Source organism: Euwallacea fornicatus, chromosome 36, assembly GCF_040115645.1.
Source record: "Euwallacea fornicatus isolate EFF26 chromosome 36, ASM4011564v1, whole genome shotgun sequence".
In the NCBI taxonomy this organism is placed as follows: Eukaryota; Metazoa; Arthropoda; class Insecta; order Coleoptera; family Curculionidae; genus Euwallacea; species Euwallacea fornicatus.
This window is the reverse complement of record NC_089576.1, coordinates 1,810,399-1,828,727: the sequence shown is the minus strand read 5'-3', so window position 1 is coordinate 1,828,727 and position 18,329 is coordinate 1,810,399. Positions and strand designations below refer to the sequence as shown.

Here is an 18,329-nt window from a genome sequence, read left to right as displayed (position 1 = left end):
TAATTGAAAATTGAAGTAAATTATAACAAATAGAATTGTGGAAAAAGTTACATAGGAGAACGCGCGAAAAACTTGCGCTTATGGGCGCTTTTTGCAAATAGCAGTCAAAGACCGGGACGTCGATGATCTATTATGTTTTCTATGAAATATCTTTTGAATGACCTCACACATATCATAAGTATACTCGACAGAATGCAACGGACTTAGGCAAGATGGAAACATACTCGTGAGAACTGGGCCATTCTGAACTGATTTTCGGCTCTTCTTTAACCGCTCAATAGAAACATTTCCATACATAATTTTTTTCCTTTCCTTTTTTTGCCTCTTATGAATGTTTATTCATGAAGATGTTGCATTTATAATCATTATTAATAGAAATTTGTGTGTGCACATGCATTCGCATTTACAAATTGTCCTCTCCATTACTACCATTAGAGCTCGGTTAATGTTTTGTCAGGATTAACAAGAAACTGTTTACTTGAGCCCTAGTTCATTCGAAACACGTGAAAAATCCGATGGGAATATCCCAGCTGTCCAAGTTTCCTCGACTTTCCAGACCGTAATTGAGGTAATCAGGGTCAATATAAGATCCATATCTCTCCATTGAATTAAGAACGGCGCCTGAAAAATTTTGAAGTTTTTCCGAAAAGGGAGAGATAGGTTATTTATAACGAAAATTGTTTTTGTAACATGAGTCTGCAGCGTTCTTTCCTGACTGGATATCGAGTACTTCAAGATGCTCATTATAGGGTGGTTTTAAAACAAGAGTTGCTCAGTAATTAGAATAAATTAACCGCCTCAAACCAGAGTAGTTAGAGAACATTTATAGCTCTGAAGAGGGTAAAAAATTGCACTTCCATTAATTTTTTTCTTTATTTGCACCAGGGTTACTTTCATGAAATTCCTCGTCACAACTGTAAAGTAGTAAAACAACTGCTTTTCGTAGCCGAAGCTTAAAGGTTCTGATAACTGTTTTTAAACCCAAATTACCATCACAATTATAGTAAAAAAGCTCGATTTTGCAACAAATAACAACAACAATACACCAACGGCATTGACCATTGTCAAGGTGAGCAATAATTACAAAAACTCTCCACTGACAATGCATTTTGTTACACAAACCTTTTTAAACGCTTTATTAATGAATAATTGAAAAATCGTGGTTACAGAGCTAATTAAGCCCTATAATATGCGAGTTCTATTATAGATAACCAGCAGACTGTGTCGGAAAAAATGGTACCTGGTCGGATTGGGTCCACTTTCCTGCCGCGTATTAATTCAAGCCAGTAATAAGCATAAATTGTTTGAGAGTGGATTAATAATAGTTGTAATATTGGGATTAGAGAGGCTTCCTTTTTACATAATTAGTGAACTCAATAATAGGAGAGAGAATGCAGAAACTAGTGAATTAATAGTTCCTATGACTATCCAATGACTTGTCGACGCAATGTGTTAATTCGCATCTAACGTTGATGGCGCCATCTCTCTCCCGGTCTTGGCAAAACTTCAAATAAATTGTGTATCTTTTGTATTTCTTATATTACTTTATCATGTTCCTCATTTTTCTATGCGCAATCAACGAGCCATTAAGGCCTCGCTCGGGTACTTAAAGGCACCTGTTCTTCTAGGTAGGTATACCTGAAGCATCGTGGTTCAGTCCCATGGACTTTGGTCGCAGACCTAACGGAATCCCTGATGTTTCAAGACCAACTGTCAGGTAAAAATCACTTTTCTCGGATTACTTTGTTTGACCTTTTTACGAGTTTGCGGTGATGTAGTGAAATATTTAATGCCTTGTTTGGTCGTCTAGATTTTTACGAGGTGGTAATTGTGATATTGACGTCGCCAAGTGTGAATTTGACCGATTCGAGATCGAATTTCGCACGTCCTTATTTTGCTAAACCGGAAATGAAGAAGGAAACTAATCCCGATTTGAAGGTTTTAGACCGACAGCTCATCCGCTCATTTTGCGTTGGATAACAGGCGTAAAGCCCGTGAAAGGATGAGATTTAACAGACCTAAAATTGAGAATGCAATTCACTATATTGAGACATAAACCAATAAATCGTTTTAATATACAAAAATCACGCTGTTCGATTGTCCATTAATATTGCCGTCAAGTAAGTCGCCGAGAGCTTAAGCACGTGTCCGAGTTGTCAATTCGAGTTTCAGCACTAAAATAATACCTTTTAATGGCCTTGTTGCGAGTAAATTATAACTCATTGTAGTTATTATTAGAAATTACAGCCCCGATAGTGAATAATTATTTCATTTAAATAAATACAGTGGAGACAGAAGGTCTGTTACAGGACAAGTTACTTGATTAATGAATGCGTGTATAGATTACAGATGATTGCCCAAGAGGTATGCCAAAGTTAAAAGTTACAAGTGGCAACCGTGCACCATTCATTTGTCACCACGTTATTGACCAATTGTGGGGAGAAGAATGACACCGAATTGTGTCTAAAGGTAAGCGGCGTTGTCACACTCTCACAAAAGCTCCATTCATCGTTTAAGAGTTAAAAATTTCTTGATTAAGCCTAGTTGCTGTTAATTTGTTGGACGAGGCTCCTGAAGGTAAATCATTTTTAACCGCAAAATCTTAAAGAAAATTTCTAATGTTCAAAGTTCAAGGCCCAATACTTCCCTGATTTCAAACGAAAATATAAGCGATTTCCTCGATGTTTTTATATGCATTTTCATGCCGGCTTCCGCTACTCGTGTGTCCGATAATCTTCAGATTATACCCTTCGGTCCGGCCCTGGTTTCTGTTTAATTTATTTTGTCATTTTTTCTTCTCAGAGACGTGTCATATCTTCAATGACGGAGTTGTTTTGATTTTATATAATTTTTTTTAGTTTCTGTCGTTTCTGCTTCAGGTCGCCAGCCCAATGTTTTTGATTCTCATGGGAACTTTTTAAAAACCTTTGAGTGATTTGTATTTCGGGGCTTGCCCCAATACGTCTATGAGCCTCGTTTAATTTATCTGTACATTTTTCCTTCTCAGTCGCAAGATTGCAGTAGTTAGAGAAAGATCGGGGCTCGACAATGAATTTCTTGAAAGGGAACTCGTGTTAACTCTTTAGGTCGCTTTTAGCAATTTTTATTAAAATTTTAACCGAATTTCTACAATTCAGTACTTCAGAGCGGCTAGAATCGGTATGCCACTGACCTTTTTTTAATTTAACTGCCCATTTGTCTTCTCAACCATATGACTTCGAAGTAAAATATTATTCACTCGCTCATAAAAATATTCACTTTTGAACTGAAAGCATTTCCTTGTTATTTCCTTTTCAAAGAATTATGCTCGAGATTAAGCAACTTGTGCCGTTACGATCTAACCAGCGTTGCCGGACTTCATTTCTTCCTAAGTTTCTGGTGACAGGATGAACTTGAACCGGGTTGCAGAAATCTGTAAAGGAATCATTTGTATCGGTAATTTTCTTCACATCTTCCGTAATTTTGGTGCTTCCTCCACCTAGCAGGTTTCTGGTTTATGCAACCAATTTATTTCCTTTAATGAAATTTTTGTCAGGTTCTTATATATTATCGATCCCGTTTGGGATAATTCCAAGAAAACCCCGCTGCAAGCATACATTATCTCAACCAGAATGAACGTCGTTTGTCAAGTCCTCCACGGGGTGGCCGCGTATAAACTATTCATTACCTGGTCATTATCGATTTTACATATTGGCTAATTATTCAAAACCAATAGACCGTAACTTATAAGACGAAAATTGCTTTTATTTCCACAGACGCAGATATTTTACTTTCACTCCCTTGACCCGAATTTTCGGAACTTATTCGCCGGGTATGGCCAATTTTTAAACTCCGATTGCTTCATCGTGACACGCTACTGACTTTTCAGACGTGCTCCTGTTACTCGCGTGGAGACGTTCCTGATTTTTCTCCCCGTGACTATTTCGCATCTTTTTTTTTTTTGTGCATTAATCGTTGCAATTTCTCAACGCTCATTGCAGGCCGTTAGAAATACGTGGGCAGGTGACTTCCCTTTCGCGCTCATTTACATTGGAACCCGTTTCGGCACCCACACGGCTCTCTTTTCTCAATGAACTGCAATGGGCGTTAAATAATTCCTGCACACAGCCAAATAACAGTGGACAAATCGCTTTGTAACTCGGGCCAAAGCACTAGAAACGTGAGAATTCGGCATGATGAGTGTGCGACCACTGGATGCAGTGGGTTCGCAATATTGCTGGTACCCAAAGCGATCGACCTACTGCTCTTTGCGGCAGACCGACTTTCGAGTGACAGACACGCACTTTGTCTTCCGGGAAAGCCATGGAGATACGTGTAGGATGATTATAAAACCTAATAAACGGTTTTTATTGGCAGGAAAGCGAACTTACTTAATTGCCGGATTAAATTAACGAAGTGCGGCTGGCAAAAAAGGCAGAGAACCTGCTTTTGGTTGTCGACCCGAAGGAAAGTTAACGTTTATTATTTCCTCCGATTCAGGTCCTTGATCCACAGCGAGCTGCTCTATTGCCTCCATGATCATCTCGGGCCTATTTCTCGGCGATTTCTCGGCGTTTTTCGTGCCGAGTACATAATTGAAAGTAAACTAAACACAACGATCGGTACGTTTTGCAATTACTGCAATTGGCCAGACTTTAAAATTTAAAACCAATGCAACTGAGAGAAGCCGTGACCAAGTTATAGGTGCGCCAACCTACTTTACATGTAAACGTATATGCGGTAATTTCGCTTATTTTCATCGCAAATTTCGCTTATATAAATAACGAACCCTAATAACACTAAATTTTATGATCAATTAATTTCGGGCCGCATTAAAATGGTTCGTCTGACGTTGAGAAACTGGCTCAATAAATTGAGGCAACGCGTGAATGTTTTCTTTGCGACTCTTAAGTTTAACGATTCGCCATGCAGTTGCGATTTCGAGACATATTTTTCTTATTATCTTTGGGTATAACGGAACCGAGTTTCGCCTCAAAATGCGAGATGGTCAAGACCAATTATGCACTAAATTGCACTGAAAATCAAACCCGAACAACGACTGAAGATTACCATATTCATTGACTATCCACACACACACACACACACACACACACACACACACACACGACAAACACACACTCACACATCACAAACCCATTCACGGTTATTCAAATCATTGTGCATCTAAACGTTAAGGTTCATTCATTAATTTTTCCTCTGTCGAATGTAAATCAGGCCACTTGGAATTACTTCATCCTATTATTGTCAATTTACGTAGGACTTCCTTTTCCAATTTAAGAGTCGTGGGCACAAGCTGCCTTGACGGATGCAATATTTAACGTCCAGGGGTTTCCACTTAAGATAACACGCTTATGTAAGCCACTGAATCACGAGAGAAACTTTCTTGCTAAAATGGAGAAACAGAGGTAAAATTTCGATCCCTTTTAACCGAATTTTCGACAGCGAACCGGCCCGGATCGAGAACCCGCTACGCCACTGGTTGAAGCCTCATTTAAATGCTAATTTTTCCTTCGAATTAGAAGGATTTTCCCTAAACAATGTGCCATTAAATTTTAGAGGTGCAGGGCGAATTCCCGCAAACGGACTTTTTTGTTCAGCTTCTTGTGTTCGAAATTAGGGCCCAGCTCGCTGCTGACCTCTATCTAATTCACCCACCATATTCCTTTATAAACTGGATGGGTGTAACCTAATATATTAAAACATTTCCATGGCGTGCCACGGCTTTTTTCTAAATGACTTGAATTGAACTAATTTCAATTTTCACGTCAGCTTTTTACCGTGTGTACGTCAAATTATATCCCGGTACGTCACTGATTCCTGTCCACTTTTTTCCAGTCCACCGGACTAAAATAACGCAAACGTATCACAGATTCAGTGAGTTCTAGAATTGTTAAAACTTTCTTATGTGTATGTTTTAGCTCAGATTGTACAGTGGCATTCATAAAGTGTCAGGTCTGGCCTCCCGTACGCCTCTGATTACGCCCTAATTTAACTGCAAATTTTTCCTGTCAATTATGCGACTTTGACATTTCAAAATATCAAAAGCCTGCGAAGAATGTCTCAGAATTGAAAATATTTTAATGTTTTTGCAATTTTTTAAATTCCGCTTTTGGTTCTGGTCCCGAATCAGCACCCAGCGCGCCACCCGTCTATGTCTAATTTAATCGTAAATTGTTGCTATTTTCTCTAGCATATGCGTAGGACGCGTTTCTTCACGAGGGGAATCGTTCTAACTTTTGTAAGTGAGATTTTCGCCAAGTTTCTAATGTTTGCACTTTAGCTCAGCATCCAATTCACCATTTCCTAATTTTATTAACAAATTTTCGTATTAATTAGATACCTTCGGTCTGAAATATCACAAAGTTTCAAAGGCGCGGGATGAATTTTTTCCAATAGGGAATTTCTTAAGCTTTCTCATGTGGGCTTGTCAGCTGAATTTGGAATGTTTACATTTTAGCGCACACCCGAGGACGTCACTAATAGCAGTCGAACTTAGCTGCCAATTTTTCCTGTCAATTAGGTGACACCTGTCTAAGATATCGCTTTATCTCATAGGCGTGCCACAGATCGCTTCGAAAGAAAATTTTCAGTATCTAGGGTGTGGTAATTCAGATTAGGACCTAACACGTCACTGGTCTTCGTTTATTTCAAGACTACTTGGTGAAACGATAGATGTGAAAAATAGATTCTGTCTGCCTTTCTCACCCAAAAGACACCAAAACATCTATTTATTCGCGTCTGTAACTAAATATATTTCGAATTGGATCATCCTTAAATTATCTTTCGATAAGCTCCTTCACAGTTTTCACGCCTTCACCGTAAATTTTGCACCTCCCCATGGGAATTTCCCGACTTTACAAATTCTCAGGTAACGTCTCTTATCTCTCCAACATTCTGAGGACAAAATCTTATCTCCAATGACATCACACATCATCTTGGAGACAAACTTAGTCCCCCACTTAACGAACCACGAACCATCGACTACGCACGGTACGGACACGCGAAGTCAGTCCGTATTTAGAATTTACCGGTGAACGACGACCGTCATTGAACCTGTTCACTTTGAACAGTTTATAGTTCGAATTGAACATTCCGGTTTCGAGCTTTAATAAAGAGGAGGTTGCGTGCGTGGACCGGCGAGGTTCAACAAGAGTTTTGTGGCAAGGGATGATATAGTTCAGTGCGAATGTTTGGATATTGAGGCATTTGGTGATACTACATGAGTTGATGATTCCCAGTAAGTACTAACTTACCCCTAGCTAACTACCAGTATGCCCACATAAAGTTCAGTCAGGAAGACACATAGAAGCAGTAGGAAGTGTGTAATTTGTTGTTACTTGGCGACGAGTTTATGAAGCAACATTCTGATCTTATGACATGTTTTATTTTCGTGCAATTGCATCAAAAGAAGTATGAACATTTTTGAACACGGAAAATCAATGACTAATGCAAATTTATCTCTATCAGTACCCACTGCAAGTCTGCTGCAACGCGTTCTTCATTATGTAAAAGCTCGTATTGTTTAAAACTCAGAATAACAAACAATTTGAAAGACAGTTAAATGTCACGTGTCGGATCATTGATGCGTGCCAATATGAAAGAAAACGCTTCAAGGCTTAAAAGTGAAAAACTATAGACTCCAAATCACTGAGCCAGCAATATTCGCTTTCTTTACCAACCACTCCTAAATCTGGGTAAATACGCGCTTTTGAAGCGTTAAGTATGTATATATGAATTTTGCAGCCCACATATTTGCTTTCAACTTATTAATACATTTTGGATTGAGTCACAATCAGAAGACCTCAATTTTTCTGCGCAAAAAGGTGAATGCGTTCAGTGACCTTTCTTCTTGCACACTTGTTCTCAACACTTGCCACCACATAATGCAAAGTCTGAGATAGCTGTATCTCTTTGCACATCTATATTTCTCCTTTCCATATGATATACTGCACTCGGGTTTCGTGAAAAATGGCGACACAGAAATGCCTTTGCGACCACTGTTTATGGCACCTTCATGCCTTTCAGCATGCATGAGAAACAAGTTCAGGTTGTCTGTAATGGTGAATGTTAGAAATTCGAGTCTGAGGTTTCTAAAAATCGAGTTTCTAGAGATTCCCGGAGAAATTCCGAAAATCATTTAAAGGTGATAAAATGCCTCACGGTCTGAAAAAAATCATGAAACTTTTGAGAAATTGGCATATTTTTGGGAAGTGCTCATAAACATCTGTAGGAATAGTGGATATCACTCAAATGCCGTAAGCAATCCATACAGGCTCTTCGCTGGAACTTTAGGACAGAAAATTCGTGAGCGATTTTTCATGAAAATTTACTTAATAGACGTAACGTCTTGTTTAGAATTTACCCGAGATCATTATACCATCTTGCTCTCGGTCACATAGAAAAGCGAGAATGCCACCGAGACTATACTTTATATTTCGTAACTGAGTTCGAGGCTATCCTAATTCCAATCTCGGTGTCGAAAACTGTAAATCGAGACTTTCGCTTCAAGACCAAGAAGACTCTGACATTTTGCACAGACATTAGACCCATGTCATCTAATTAACAGAAAAAAGTTTAAATAAAATTAGACATAAATCAGTAGCGTACTGAGCAACGATCGGTATTACAAAGCATGGAAACTGGGCTAATAAATGACTCACTGCAAAAAGTTAAAGGAATACCATTTTTGAACAAATTCCTCTCACGTTTATGAGATTTGACGACATGATAAATTAGAGTTACTAAACTGATGGAAAAAATTGGAAATGAAATTTTACATTAATCAGGGGCGTACTCGGGCTGGAGCCAAAATACTAAAGCTAAAAAGTGCATATTATTGAGTTTTGGATACTTTTGCATTAAAAAAATCAATTGCATGCTTACTTAGTAATACATAACAGTTTTATACAGTAAGTGTTTAAGGGGGGTTAATAGTGCAAGTCATATATTCTTGTTACCCACATAGTCAGGCTGCCATTATGCAAAGACACTGCACTTCCTGCTTGAAGAACCTTAAGCGTGCAACAAGATGACAGTTTCATACGGAAAAGTATTATTTTCTACACTTATTATGTAAATAACTATAATAAATAAAGTATTTGCATTTCCGACGAGGTCGCTATAAAACAATATAAAAGTTATTATAAAATTTTCGAAAACCAAAAAACGTCCAGTTCGCATTTGACAAAGTAAGATTTATAACTTGGTTTATGACTTAAGCTAGAGCTTTCGAAACCACGAGACTAATCTCGAATTTATGATCAAGACCAAGACCGAGATTCTCTGTATTACTATAAGGACATTAGGTAAATTACCGCACAAATATTGGACCAAGACCACAAGTCATATTGAATTTGTCCGGAGATTTTCAAATTTGACCGTCAGCTTCAATAATGACGTAACGAATTGCATGTGTGACGTTAATGACAGTGACAGTCGACACTTTTGACATATGAAATGTAAGTAAAATATTTTATTTGACTGGTGTTACTACCTTGCTCCGAAGGTATTTGCAAGCGAATCCCCTCCATATCCGAATAGAGAAGCGACAATTACCATTAAGCGGAAAATGAACACAGTAGGGAGCAATTCACTGCTCTAACGACGAGAAGCTCTGTAAAGAATTATAAATAGAGAGCGACCAACGCCGAAGCGGTTACTGGTCTCTGCCATCAGCCAGAGAACATTGGGACATGTGGTGACATAGTTGCAGAAAGTGGAGGAGCTACAGATGATGGACACAGAGTTTACCCTCAATAGAGAAACCACAGGGTTTGGGGATTTGGTGAAACTTGAAAGAGACATTCGTGAACTGAGTCTGGGTCTAAAGACCACGAAGTTTAGCTATTTGTCCTCAAAATGGGCATGCGCACGCAATTGACTTTCAATCATCGATGGCCCGTAGTCTAGGTACCACATTTACATCGTCCTCATCGTAATACTTAATTGCCGCCTCATAGGGTTCACACCTGCTCTTCAGCTGGGACGCGGTAGTCAATTAGCATATTACATATGTTTTTCAGACGTAATTCGAACAACTACAAACTGATTTTTTGCATAACATCAAAAAAGGCATGTTTGCCCACCCTGTAGTCTATACGGGGAAAAAGTCATTAACCTACTAACTGCTGTAGTGAAGCCGCTGATGATGCTTTCATTGGGTCGATTTAATTGAATTCACAAGTAAGCTCCTCTTCACCTTCTGCTCTGAATAGCTCTTCGGCAAACATGAAAAAAATGCCATCCGGAACCGGTTCGAAACGTCGTAAAAATGCGCAACTATCTCTTAGACTAGAACCACGTGGGCTTTAGTTATACTTTACTGAGCAGGTAGTATCGAGTAACGACTTTAAACGGCCGGTGCAGTGACACCTTCTTTCCCATGATGGTTTCGTCCCTTACTACTCTCCGACAATAGATTTCTAAAGTTAGTGTCGGTCGTTAAATGCCTTTTAGTCCTTTTGTCCCAGGCCGCATGGTGCTATTTCAGTCAAGGAAGACTTCTTAGTTTGTGACGGAATGCACATTCTCCGGAACGCCCACCATCCAGCATACAGATTGATTTTTAATTATTGTTTCCCCTCTAATAGTACCGTTTCGGGTTTTTGTTTCATGTATCAGTTCCTTGAAATGAACTTTTATGTTGTGCGAAGTTAATTCATATTTCCTAGTAGAGATACAAATAGCTCACAACTGAGATAACCCCTATCGCGGCTTCTTAACCTATTGGAAGGAATATCAAGTCAAGGCTGCGCTCAAGTCCAGAGTTACTCCCGTTTTCTTAACAACCGCGACCATCATCAACCAAAGGAATTCTTTTATCATAATCTCGTATTAATATCACGGTCGAATGGTTCCTTCGAGGCGTAGGCTGAAGGGCTATCTTTAATTAAGTATAAAGGAGTATCGAGTTAATCTAAATCTCCGAAATTTTTCGAGTGAAATACGATCTTGTCTTGATTGTTTTGGTTCAAATAATTAACATCTGGCGGACATAAAAAGCTCGCAAAGGAAGTTTTTAAATTCCTCGGCAAAGTTTATTTGTACGTCCAATTGCGGTTCGGTTCTACTCGTTTCAGTTGCCAAAGCAAAGCAAAATTTTCAATTTTTCGACTTTTATTATTTAATATGCTCAGCTGACTCATAAACAAATACTGGCGATATCGATATTATCAGTGACAAAACTAATATTTTTGTAGCGTGACGGTCGCGCTCATCTAAGCTGTGCTTTATCAGTTTATTGATATGTCAATTCAGCTTTTTGTTCAACGATTTAATATATGTGTGGCGTCCTCGGCGCCAGTTTTATCAATGAGTCTGGGGATCCATTAATGGCGGATTATTTGACGCCATTTACTACATACATTTCGGAAAATAATGAAACGGCTCCATCTCCGGAAAAGTTTATTTTAAAATATTATCGATTTCACTGAATTTTTTTTTTAATTAATTTTAATTTTCGAACGTAGTTGGTACCGGTCTTGCATTGCCAGCATAGGGGCACAGTCGCCTTTCTCGAGCGACTGCGTTCGAAATCGCCTTCCGGCGCCACTATTCATAATCAATTTTTTAAAATAATTTCCTCAAAAATATTTATTTTATTTATGTTTCCATTACGTTGTAACCTGTAGTGGTCTGCCAGGCCCAGTTTCGTTCTCTGGACATGAATCAACGCACACAAGTTTCGTAATCCTCGTGTGCAGCAAATGCAGGGTAAAAAAAGCACTTTGGCGAACTTCAGAAGGGGATTGCTGGCATCACTTTCAGATGGGAAATTCTAGTAAATAACGTTCCTTGGCAGCACTGTTGCGCAAATACAGGGTGTTTAAGTTGTATTAAACGAAAATACACGTTTAGTGATAATTGCGAATACATTTTACATGTTTGAAACAACGTATTTTTAGTTAAAAAATGGATGTAGTTCCACTAGGGCCGGCTTTTATTTTTAACATCTACAAAGCTCCATTTGACGATTACTTGCACCAAAATTTCATTGACGTAGAAGGCCTATTCTGGCTAAAAAAAAAAATTAATTTGTGTTTGTTTCCAACCTTTTAACCACATGTAGGCTCTTTTCGCCACTGTTTGGTTTTTGTAAGAAAGGGGAAAAATTGGAACGTTCTCCCTGAAAACAAACCATAAAATTAACTTCTTGTTCGAACGCAGTTCGCCATATTGTCACGTTACCAATATAAGCGCGCAACTAAAATAACTCACTTCTGATACTGCTATCCGTAAGTTAAACTTCCTTTTAGACTTCCAGGAAGGAAGTATGCTAGCACAAGTATTAAAAGGGTCGATCAATAAAATTCTGCAACTGAAAACTTTGAATATATTTTACGACTAAAAGTGATGTTTTTTTTGTTTTTCGATTATTTTTACTTCTGAAAATACTTCACGCCACTGTATTTTTAAGCCGGTCGTCGGGCGCACGGTATAGTTATATATAGGGAAAACATTTTAGAGATATTATGTTGAAACTAGATACAGGGTGGTTGGCTGTAAATTTAACATAAACCTACATAATCGTAAACCTCTGCTCTAGAGTTCCGTGTAAATTGACACGTTAGTTTACGTTAAACGCCTTAAAAACGGTTTTATGTGCACTTAACAGTTTTAAAGCTTCTGAAATCTACTTGGGCATATCATTTGTCAGCAATTCACTTTATGGGGTAATTGAATACTTTTTTAGACAATTAGAAATTACCTCAAAGCCAATAAAAGCAAGACAGATCAACAAATAATATTTATATAAGTCTGTCAACGTTGCTGTATACAGAAATAGTCCGCTGCACTATGATGTCCCTGTCTGAATAAAACTGGCAACGTTGCTATACAAGGTGTTTGTTAATGTCGTACTAATATTTCCGGGTTTAATCCCTCAGGTCATATTATGAAGAAAAGTTCATATGAACATATGTGCGCAACGGCCCAAATTTTCAGTTGCAATTTTGGCGTGTGTTAATAGGACACAAAAGCATATATTTTAATAAAAAAGCAATTTTACTGTTTAACCAGTGAGGTTTCTGCATACATGTCTTGCGATATTATTTACGAAAGAAGTGCTACGCTACTGACATTTTTTCTGATAAGGCAGGTCAGTTCTATATGGAAAAGTATCTTTTTTTCTCGTTAGATTAGCTGTTCTTCATAAGGAAACAAGAAGAATGGACTTAATTAGTTTATTTTGAGGGTTTATTATAAGTTACTGTTTTGTACTAACCGTTATATAGTTTCTAGGCCATAAAAAGAGACGTTTTTCATGTGGGATTGACTAGCTTAATCGAAATAAATGTTCCCGCAGACATGTATGTAGGAACGCCACTGTTTGAGCAATAGAATTAGTTTTCTTATGAAAATACGAGATTTTGCGTCTTATTAACACACCTCAAAATTAAAAGAAATACCTAAAGTATTTTCTGAGAAAATCAGTAATAATGATTTGAAACGAAAAATTTCAACACCCTGTAGCTAAAAAGTTAGGGCCGTTGCGGACATACGGTTTCTTCGAAGATAACTTCCTATGTCCACATACGCTCATAGGATTTTTTTTTCTTTAAATGACCTGAGGAATCGCACTCTGTATGTCGCAACGGTCAAATGAACTATGACGTTACTCTCCGAATAGATTTGGCAATACTGTTATATATTACAACAGTCAACTCAACTTTGACTCTACTACCCGAGTAAATTTGGCAACTTCGCAATGTATTGCAACAGTCGCCTGAACTACGACGTCCCTCTTATGGAAAATAAAATCGAACTTGACTGTCGCGAGGTTGTCATTTTCGTGATTTGTCTTGATATTTCAAGATTTGCCAGTTGTCGCGTTATTGCTCCGATTTATTGCCGGTTTCTTTTTAGCAATTCCTTGAAAAGCATCTAAAATGGATCGATTTCGCTGACCTCTTGATAACCCCAGATGGACCAGTTTGGGTCAGCGAGGATGTTGTGAAATTGAATCGGATCGAAAAAATACACCTATAACATGTCAATCATTTTGCTAGGAAGATAACAATAAATTGAATTAATAATATATTGAATAGATGGTATCTTTTGAAGGATTAAACCGAAGTCATTAATCCTGACCTTAGTGTAGAATTAACGAAATTGTTATCTTGTTATTATTAATATTGCCGAAAAGCAAATATGTATTAAACCTGAATTCGAGTCTCGATCAGTGTACTATCGGATGATGTATGTTTTTAGTTTAAGGTAACTGCTCGTTGAGGTAACGAGGATTTTGAAATTTTTGGTAGAAGTGTTTGCAAAATAACACACCTTGTTAAAACGCCTTTTGCAGGTAGATACTAAGGCAACTAACTGCGAAGCTAAATTGCAATTAACCTCTCTGAGAGAGCCGACATAAACCATGGAACAAATTAGCCATAAATCTGTGACCACACCGAATCAATTATAGAGAGAAAATCAAGTTGTCTTCCAATAGCAACTTTTAATTGGTCCCTTCTTGTTATTCTCAAGTATCACTGTTCCCTCTCATTGGGCAGATTGATTCGATAATGTGTACCAGTTCGACAACAGTGCTCTACATACTGAAACCATAAATCGTATCTTTATCGACTCTCATGATCAACTTCTTGGTACGATTGATTTGAACTTTCCTATTAGGCCAAGAGAGCAGTTGCTAAAAGAAGACAGTTTCAAAATAAAATTGGCTTGTGTGAGTTCCCAAATATTTTAATGGGACAACATAATGGGGAGGATGCAAAAAACGATTCAGACAGTGGAACATTCCTGAAAGGTCAATGTGGGAACGTTGCGGCTAGACGTTCAGGCATTTGTTTCGAAATCGGAGGCATTTCGAGAAGAAAAATGTCCAAAAGCAACAAGCTGTAGAACTCCGTTACGAGTACGGTTGAAAGCCTTAGTCCAAAGACTTTTAGCAGAATCATCGTACGCTCACTGTTTTAGACCCATGTCATTAACATACTTTCAAGCGGGGCAAAAAGAAGCATGACCGCAGGAAGAACCGAAATAACCGAATTATGTTGAGACCGGGGGCTCCAGACGGCTATAAGTGGTTCCCAAGTATGGTTCTTGGAACCGACAACGGTCACTACCGGTTTTCGAGGTCCGAGGTACCATGAATCACCCAGAATATGTTTTGGTTCAAAGAGATCTTCAGCTAAGGGTAGTACAAAAAAAATAAGTCAAGTGAGTTGTTTCGGCTAGAAGCCGGAAAATACCTGACAGTTTTTAAATAAATGAAGGCATTCATTTCGTACTCTGTATATTTCAAAAACCCTGCGAATTCACCGAACCGAAACAAATTTTTATTGAAATTTGAGTTGATAACGCAGCTCGAAATATTTTTCCATTGCCGATATAGGACCGCCGTCAACTGTTTCAGGTAACTATGTTCGAAATTCCCCATTCTGAGCCCACAACTTCTGACTTCTATTCAACTGTACAAATTCAGCTTATAAACCAATTTTAAGTCACGATCATCTCGTAGTCGATTGGTATATTTTTCCATCGCCGGTACAGGAGAGCGGTCAATCGATCGATCGATCAATCAATCAATCACGATCGAACTTCCCACTGTTGCTTCCATTATTTCTGATTAGATTTTAATCCTGCAAATTCGTGTTCTAAAAAAAGCATTTAGATCATAATTCGCAATATTTTTCCTTCGCTGGTATACGAACACAGCTGCCGTTTCGCACAACTCCGTTCATTCATACTTTTTAAACATTTATTTCTATGTGTATCACATGATGATGTAAGCTATGGTTTGCCCGACCCGAATTCGTCTCCTAAATCTGTAAAGCTTCGCCGACATTCAATTTCAGAGCTATGATTGAATTGACGATTCAATGAGAGGAGAGGAGGAACGAATCCTCATAGGAAAATTATTCTTTTCCACGAAAATAATTATAAAATAAATTAAGACGCGGTTAATAACAATAAAGACCTTGCTAGGCGCCAAGTTTGCGTTATCTGACTGCGTTAAAATCCAGCAACAAACCATATTAAATGATTGATGTACACAAGAATCGGGACAAGTTTGCATGTGGTATTTTATATGCATGAAGTTCTCAATCATCACTTAATAAGAGCCAAGCTATGCTCGCAACAACTCCCAGAACTTAATTGCACCCAAAAGAGAACAATCCAGCTAAGATCTAATTTTGCAACACAAAACAATGCGGTCAGCATTAAAATTGTATTAATAACAATTGTCGCAAATAATAGTTTGAATTCCGTGAAAATCTACCGTAACCTTCAGAGGTCGGCTGCTTCGGTCCTAAACTGCTGAAGCCGTTAAAGCTCATATTTCTGCAAAGTTTTGTTGAAACTGTGGAAGGAAGAATGACAGGGAAGGAATCCGTGACTAAAGAACTGTCCTAAAGATAGAATCGCGTGAATGCGTGTGTGTTCCCTACAGGAAAAAAATGTCTTAAGCACGTTGCTGAGCGGACGTACATTTAAATAGCTTCCAACGAGGAACAAGGTTCGCTCTAATTGGCCTTTAATTTATCCACGTCATATCTGAAAATATCCCCAACTATGCATGTTATTATTTTTATATTAGACATCCTGAGTGGAATTAATGGATAGAACATTCATGTGCCTTACAAGAATTCCAACTCCATATCTCCTCCCAGAGAGAGGAAATATCTAGTTATAATCATCCTGATTCGAGACCATTAAATATGTTCCTGCTTTATAGTGCAGTGCACTTTTTCACATACGTGTTTAATCCGAAATATGATTTGAGCTTTAATCCTGGACATATTACTTTTTTTCAGGTAATGAGACTGTGAGGCGATGAGCATGCAAGAAGGTAAGACAGACGACACAATCTTGTCGCTAATTGCTGCGAATCCTTGACGTTATCAGACCATGGCGCCGGCTCTTGATTACACTCATGTAAAACAAGTTTCTTGCAAATCATGTAATCAAGGAGTCTCACATCCGATTAATCGCAATATGTAAACATAGATAGTTAAGGTTCACAATAATAATTATTTTTATTGTAATAACATGATGCAACGTTTTGGCAATAGACGAAGAACTGCCTGCACCAGGGAGAAAACCAAAAGTCGAAACTACCGAACACGTCAAAATGTTTCTATTCTATGAGCGATATGTGTCAACTACTTGAAATATTTATATTTGACAGGTGTTCGTCACATATTTGACAGCTCTACTAACAGTGACGTGCGTCACATATTTGAGACCTCTATTAACAGTTACGTGCGTCACATATTTGACACCTCTACTAACAGTGACGTGCGTCACATATTTGACACCTCTACTAATAGTGACGTGCGTCACATATTTGACACCTCTATTAACAGTGACGTGCCACTACTTTTGCATATCTAGGACTTTTGAAAAAATCTAATTCTTAGTAGCGACAACTTTATTCCTAATATTTTACGCTAAAACATGCGAGCAACGCCTCTGCTTTTCAAAAAATCAAAACTAGTTTTTTTATGATAATTTATGATTACAAGTGTTGCATGCTCAAATAGTCAGTAGCGCGTAAAGTCATTTTCCAGGGTAGCGATGTCTTAAATCGCAAACTTCAAAAATTTTCATGCAAATATTCGGTCTCCTTTGTAATAATTCACTATCTGCGCACCTCTGTAAGAGATCAAAATGCTATTTTTCCCGATTACATTTCTACTATTGGTGTCCCAACGTGACGGTAAATGCCAATTTTCATTACATAACAATTACATCAATAATCTTATAAATTCCGACACATTATTCCATTATACAAGCGCAATGATTAATAAACCGCACCGGGTGTTTTCCTAGCTGAAAAAAAAATCATCGCTGATACTTCGAAGTATTATATTCGGTATAAGCAGTGGTGTAGAATGCCATTCTCAAACGTCAGAGTTCTCTAAACCTTATGATAAGATCTGATTTCCGACGTTTCGATACTTCTATATGACAGTTTAGAAAACTGTCACAGATGGGCCTCTGGTTGGCTAATAAGAAATCGCTGCAATATCGTTGAAACTTCCAAAAAATCGTGTTTTTAAGGTAAAACACAAACGTCCACGTCCGCTTGCTGCACCACTGACTCCAAGCCAGTGGAATTGTTACTTTTCTTGAAGTTCGCAGACACTTGCCTTTCGCTAGAAACAGTGGCGCAGCAATATTTGTTAAAATGTTGCAATTTTCTAAAACAACACTCGAATAGTCCATCTTTGCTACTACCGTCCAGGGCGCCTGTGGTTTTGTACCAGCATAATCGCCAAATTTAATAGATATAAAGGACGTTTGAGTACGTCATATTATCCCTTTGAAAATCAGTAGCTCACGATCCTTCTTAAACTCAATTTCACGTG

General features: G+C 38.1%; 1 protein-coding gene across 6 annotated transcripts in view; it reads left to right on the top strand.

Moving 5' to 3' along the window:
* Positions 1-18,329, top strand: part of rols (rolling pebbles) — a 73,356-nt gene that overhangs the window by 20,511 nt on the left and 34,516 nt on the right. The window contains exons 1-2 of one of the 6 annotated variants that reach the window (XM_066300198.1): positions 6,989-7,237; positions 16,773-16,807. The exons of 4 other annotated variants lie outside the window; for them this stretch is intronic. In XM_066300198.1, the coding sequence (XP_066156295.1) occupies positions 16,792-16,807 (16 nt within the window). In that variant the 5' untranslated portion in view covers positions 6,989-7,237; positions 16,773-16,791. Of the gene's footprint in view, positions 1-6,988; positions 7,238-16,772; positions 16,808-18,329 lie in introns of those variants that run through there. One more of the 6 variants, XM_066300199.1, reaches the window with a different exon arrangement.